The sequence below is a fragment of the Lampetra fluviatilis genome, unplaced genomic scaffold, assembly GCF_964198595.1.
Source record: "Lampetra fluviatilis unplaced genomic scaffold, kcLamFluv1.1 SCAFFOLD_357, whole genome shotgun sequence".
Lineage (NCBI taxonomy): Eukaryota > Metazoa > Chordata > Hyperoartia > Petromyzontiformes > Petromyzontidae > Lampetra > Lampetra fluviatilis.
In genome coordinates this window covers 36,112-42,564 of record NW_027621061.1, presented here as the reverse complement: position 1 = coordinate 42,564, position 6,453 = coordinate 36,112, and the positions used below count along the sequence as shown (strand labels likewise).

Genomic DNA, 6,453 nt, shown 5'->3' with positions numbered 1-6,453 from the left:
CACCCACTCACCTACCCACCCACTCACCCACCCACTCACTCACCCACTCACCCACCCACTCACCCACTCACCTACCCACCCACCCATCCATCAGTTCCATCTCTTCTCTAGCCCGTGTCGTGCCCGTTTAGCCCCCTCTATCCGGCCAATCAGAAGCTGCCTCAAAGTCTGTGCACCCAGCCTGGCACAAGCGGCGTGGTGACGATAACATTACGCAATTAGAATCGATTCTAGCTAGTAGACGCTCACGAATCTTTCCCAAATCGATTCGTGGTGACGTCACGAACCATCGCGGTGAAGTGGGTGGGGGGGCCGGAGAAGGGGGCGGGGCAGGAATACAAAAATCCCTGCAATCTGATTGGTTGGAATGGCCTCGCGACCGCTAACCAATCGGAGTCGCGGATCACACCCCCCCTCACCGCCCCTTCTCACCCAGCCCCGCCCACTCACGACCCTGGACCAATAGGGAAGCGCGGTTCAATCCCCGCTTACTCCGCCCTCTCTCCATCGTAACTCCTCCCACTAACCCGCCCGCTCTCACTGGGCCCCGCCCACTCACGACCGTTGACCAATGAGAAAGCGCGGTTCAACCTTAACTCCCCCTCCCCATACCACCCCGCCCCTTCGCGCTCATTGACGCCCCGCCCACTCACGACCGTGGACCAATGGGGAAGCGCGACTCAACCCCCACTCCGCCCTCTCTCCATCGTAACTCCTCCTACTAACCCGCCTTCTCTCGCTTAGCCCCGCCCACTCACGACCCTGGACCAATAGGGAAGCGCGGTTCAACCCCCACCCCGCCCCTCTCTCCATCGTAACTCCTCCCACTAACCCGCCCGCTCTCACTGGGCCCCGCCCACTCACGACCGTTGACCAATGGGAAAGCGCGGTTCAACCTTAACTCCCCCTCCCCATACCACCCCGCCCCTTCGCACTTATTGACGCCCCGCCCACTCACGACGGTGGACCAATGGGGAAGCGCGGTTCAATCCCCACTCCGCCCCTCTCTCCATCGTAACTCCTCCCACTGACCCGCCCGCTCTCGCTCCGCCCCGCCCACTCACGACCGTGGACCAATGAGAAAGCGCGGCTGAACGCCCCCCCTTTCTCCTTCTCACCCCCCCCGCGCCCCGCCCCTCCACGACCGTCAACCAATGGGTGGGACGCGTGGCTCAACCCCCCCTCTCCCTCCCACTCCCGGGGCCCACGTGACCCGCCGCTCTTATTAACGTTACGATTTCCGAACCCTCCATTCCCGCCGCTAAGTGGCGGCGGGCCGCATGCAAGGGGAGGTTTCGCTCCGCCCGGTACCAATTTTTTTCATATTTCCTCTTCCCCACACCACATCTCTCTAATTGTTTTACCTCCACCCCCCACCCCTGAGAGAAATCGATTTATTGACTGTGGAGTGAACGCGCGAGACCGTGAGTCGATTGGGCGATTGCACGCGCGTGCTTAGCCGAGCCGAGCGGGCCGCTAGACGGACGCGGCCTAGTCAAGCCTGCGGGGCCCAGGCTCGGTAGGCCGCGGCCTGGTCGTCGTCGTAGCGAAGTCGCCTCGACGAGAAGAAAGTCGGTTTGGGGCCAGCTGGTAACGCGCCGGACATTGTCTTGGTGTCTCTCTGTGTGTCGGTGTGTGTGTGTCGGTGTCTGTGTGTGAACAGCTGCCTAAATTGTGAGTGCGGGAACAGGCTCATAGAGACCCGCAGACTCATATACAGAGACCCACAGACTCCTACAGAGACCCGCAGACTCCTACAGAGACCCACAGACTCGTATACAGAGACCCACAGAATCCTACAGAGACCCACAGACTCACACACAGAGACCCACAGACTCCTACAGAGACCCACAGACTCACACACAGAGACCCACAGACTCCTACAAAGACCCACAGACTCACACACAGACCCACAGACTCGTATACAGAGACCCACAGACTCATATACAGAGACCCACAGACTCGTATACAGAGACCCACAGACTCACACAGCAACTCGCACAGAGACCCACAGACTCCTGCAGAGACCCACAGACTCACACACAGAGACCCACAGACTCCTACAGAGACCCACAGACTCACACACAGACCCACAGACTCCTACAAAGACCCACAGACTCGCACAAAGACCCACAGACTCACACAGAGACCCACAGACTCACACAGAGACCCACAGACTCACACAGAGACCCACAGACTCACACAGAGACCCACAGACTCACACAGAGACCCACAGACTCACACAGATACCCACAGACTCGCACAGATATCCACAGACTCACACAGAGACCCACATACTCACACAGAGACCCACAGACTCACACAGATATCCACAGACTCACACAGAGACCCACAGACTCACACAGATACCCACAGACTCGCACAGAGACCCACAGAATCCTACAGAGACCCACAGACTCACACACAGAGACCCACAGACTCCTACAGAGACCCACAGACTCCTACAGAGACCCACAGACTCACACACAGAGACCCACAGAATCCTACAGAGACCCACAGACTCACACACAGAGACCCACAGAATCCTACAGAGACCCACAGACTCACACACAGAGACCCACAGAATCCTACAGAGACCCACAGACTCATATACAGAGACCCACAGAATCCTACAGACTCGTACGGCGACCCGCACTCAGACCTGAGTTTGATTCCCGCTCACAGCCAACGCCACCAGTGACGATTGTCTGAACCGGTCCTGCGCCTCCCCTAGGTCGACTCAGCCGCAAATGAGTACCTGGTGTAGCGGTGTGTAGTGAACATCGCCACTGGGGAGACAAAGGCGGCCGGGCGTGGTGTTGCCCTTGATAGGTGCTGCTACTTGCTATTGACAGCACTTGCCCCAACACTCTGGTAAGACTACACGGGGCATCTTTGTCTGTGTACGTGTGTGTATCTGTGTGTATGTGTGTGTCTGTATCTGCGTATATCTGTGTATGTGTGTATCTGTGTGTCTGTATCTGTGTATGTGTGTGTCTGTATCTGTGTGTGTGTATCTGTGTGTCTATGTGTGTGTGTCTGTATCTGTGTATATCTGTGTATCTGTGTATGTGTATGTGTGTATCTGTTTGTCTGTTTCTGTGTGTGTGTGTATCTGTGTGTGTGTGTATCTCTGTGTGTGTGTATCTGTGTGTGTCTGTATCTGTGTGTGTATCTCTGTTTGTGTGTATCTGTGTGTGTGTCTGTATCTGTGTGTGTATGTGTATCTGTGTGTGTATGTGTATCTCTGTGTATCTGTGTGTGTGTGTGTGTCTGTGCACATAGCCTGGCACAAGTGCCGTGGTGACGTCACCGACACATGGTGGCGAATGGTGGTGGTTGTTGTGTGTCTGTGTGTGTATCAATCGCTGTGTTCATCACGTAGACTTTTGTCAATGTGACACATTGTTTACTGATTGGCCGTGTCGGGTGGTGGAGGGTAGTGACACATTTATAATAACGCGATCTGACCCAGAAACATTGACTACAATCGATGTGTGTGTGTATCTACGTCTGTGTGTCGATATCTGTGTATTTGTGTGTCTGTGTATCTGTGTGTGTGTATCAATTTCTGTGTGTGTGTATCTGCTTGTGTGTGGATATCTGTGTGTGTGAATCTACGTGTGTGTGTGTATCTGCGTATAGTGGGGAGTGGTGGTGTAGCGGTTAGCGCTACGCTGCGCTACGAACCCGGCGACCCGGGTTCGATATCCGCTCACGGCCAACACCGGTGACAATTATCTGAACCGTTCCTGGGCCTCCCCTAGGTCGACTCAGCCTCAAATGAGAACTTGGTACGGTGTGGTGCTGGCCACCCACCCCCTCGTGTACCGTTCCGGCATTCATAGGTGCTCGCTAACAGCACTTGCCCCTAGAGTTGGTTAAGGCTATACGGGGGATCTTTGTCTTTGTGTATCTGCATGGTGTGTGTGTGTATATGTGTGTGTCTGTGGAGCCACAGCAGAGATAGAGAATTTGAACAAAACCCACGTCTCTGCTTTATTGACCTGGTCAAGGCCTATGATACCATCAGTAGGCCTGGGCTCTGGGTTGTTCTTCGTATGTTCGGAGTCCCTGACCCTCTGCTCACGATCATCAAGGACCTTCATGATGGTGGGCAGGCCCGGGTAAAACTACGTGGCCAGGAGTCGGAGCCATTCCCTGTTCACCTTGCGGTGCGACAGGGATGTCCTCTGGCTCCCACGTTATTTAACATCATCTTTGACCACGTAGTTCGTGAAGCCTTCGATGGTTGTACCGGAGGAATTTCCATCTGGTACAGATACAATGGGAGGCTGATCGATGCCCGGGTGCGGTCAAGGGATGGCTCCCTATTGCTCAACCACGTTATGTATGCCGATGATCTGGTGATTGCTGCTCACTCAGAGGAGGAGTTGGAGGTGCTGCTGCTGAACCTGGAGCTTGCCACTAAGAGGTGGGGCCTTACCATCAGCAAAACTAAGCACCTGCCTGGGTATTTTGTATAATCAGACACTCTACCCCCACAACTCCCAATTGGTGATGGAGCAGTTGTGGAGAGAGTGGAGAGTTTCGCATACCTGGGCAGTGTATATCCAAATCAGTCGAGCGGCATTATCTTTTCATCGGTTGCGTGACGCTGTGTGGAAGCTACCTGGTCTGCCACTCCGCACGAAGCTTCAGGTCTTCTCGGCCACGGTCATGCCCTCCCTTCTCTACGCTTGCGAAACGTGGACCCCCCTAATGGAACATCTTGGCCTGGGGTTTAACCTGCAGGCTGGATTGTGTGAGGAGCTCACAAATCCTTGAAAGATCTGGGCAAAGTCCCATCGGTAAGCTCCTCCGGCAGGCAAGGCTGCATTGGCTGGGTCATGTCGCCCGCATGCCCAGCTACCGCATGCCCAAGCAGCTTTCGTTTGGCCGCATCGAGGGGGTTAAACGGGCGTAGCACGGGCTAGAGAAGAGATGGAGCTGATGCGGTTCAAGAGGACGTGGAGCTGAGTGGACTTGCCGATGACTGGTACCAGCGGTGTCAAGATCGGCCTCTGTGGAGGAGGCTTGTGAAGGACGCTACTGGGCAGTTGGAGGCAGTCGCCCTCCAGCAACAACGGAGGGCGGAGGAGCGACGCTCCTCCGCCCTCGGCGACACCGAGTTTGATTCCTGCTCAAGGCCAACACCAGCAATGATTCATTATCTGAACCGGTCCTGGGCCTCCCCTAGGTCGACTCAGCCTCAAACGAGTACCTGGTGTGGTTTGTGGTGCTGACCACCCACCCCCTCTGTGTGTGCCACAGTGCCGATAGCCTTCATAGGTAGCGCTGCTACTCGCTAATGGCACTTGCCCCAACAGTCTGTTAAGGCTACACGGGGGATCTTTGTCTTGTGTCTGTGTGTGGCAGACTGCTGCCATGTGGCAGGGCGACTCCAACTGGGGCCAGTGGCCCAGCTCCCAGCAGCAGTGGATCCAGTCGTACAGCGCCAGCGATGAGGGTGGGTCTACACACAGACACACAGACAGACACAGACACACACACAGACACACACACAGACACACACAGACACACACACAGACACACACACAGACACACACACAGACACACACACAGACACACACACAGACACACACACAGACACACACAGGCACACACAGACACACACACAGACACACACAGACACACACACAGACACACACAGATACACACGCACACACACAAACATACAGACACACACACAGACACACAGACACACACACAGACACACACACAGACACACACACAGACACACACACAGACACAGACATACAGACACATACCAACCACCCACCCACTAACCCACCCACCCACTAACCCACCCACCACCACCCACCCACCACCCACCCACCACCCGCGTGTGCGTAGGGGGCGAGGTGGACTGGGCGGCGCTGGCCCAGGCTTGGATCGCCCACAAGCAGACGGAGGGCGACACCAGCGGCACGGATCTCGGCGGCACCGCCCGTCCCCCGGCACCGCCCACGGCGGGTGGGGCGTCCCCCCACCCCCTCAACCCCCCCCACCCCCTCAACCCCCCCCCGCCGCCCCCCCCCCCAACAACAGCAGCAGCCCCAACAACAGCAGCAGCAACAGCTGCAGCAGCAGCTGCAGCAGCAGCAGCTGCCCACCGCTCACCGCCAGCGTCCGTTCAACGGCCCCCGACGGAGACCCCGAGGAGAACCTGGCGGAGTACGACAAGGCCTACGGAGCCTGGCAGCCAGGTGGGGGGGGGGGGTGAGGGGGGGGGTGTGGGGGGAGGGGGGGTGTGTGGGGGGGAGGGGCGGGCACGGGGGGGTGTGGGAGGTTGGGGGTGTGGGGGGCACGGGGGGGGTGAGGGGTCAGGGTCTGGAGTTGGGTCCCAAGGGGACTCGGGGTGAGAGTCTAACGCTGGCTATGAGATGTTGACGACCTCGCCTGGTGCGCAGGAGGTCGTGGGTTCGATCC

General features: G+C 57.1%; 1 protein-coding gene across 1 annotated transcript; it reads left to right on the top strand.

Annotated features, from left to right (window-relative positions):
* Positions 1–665: 665 nt before the first annotated feature.
* Positions 666–6,066, top strand: LOC144954717 (uncharacterized). The gene is made up of 5 exons (XM_078885154.1): positions 666–708; positions 1,460–1,519; positions 1,721–2,874; positions 5,380–5,470; positions 5,878–6,066. Exons 1-3 carry the CDS (start codon positions 666–668, stop codon positions 2,710–2,712), a joined length of 1,095 nt encoding a protein of 364 aa, XP_078741280.1. The 3' UTR covers positions 2,713–2,874; positions 5,380–5,470; positions 5,878–6,066.
* Positions 6,067–6,453: the final 387 nt, after the last annotated feature.

Bases quoted from the DNA above. Each gene is read 5' to 3' on its own strand.
- LOC144954717 (XM_078885154.1), top strand. From the start codon at position 666: ATGGGGAAGCGCGACTCAACCCCCACTCCGCCCTCTCTCCATC. The intron at 709-1,459 runs GTAACTCCTCCT...GCGCGTGCTTAG, and splicing joins CACTCCGCCCTCTCTCCATC to CCGAGCCGAGCGGGCCGCTA. The intron at 1,520-1,720 runs GTAGGCCGCGGC...ACTCATATACAG, and splicing joins GCCTGCGGGGCCCAGGCTCG to AGACCCACAGACTCCTACAG.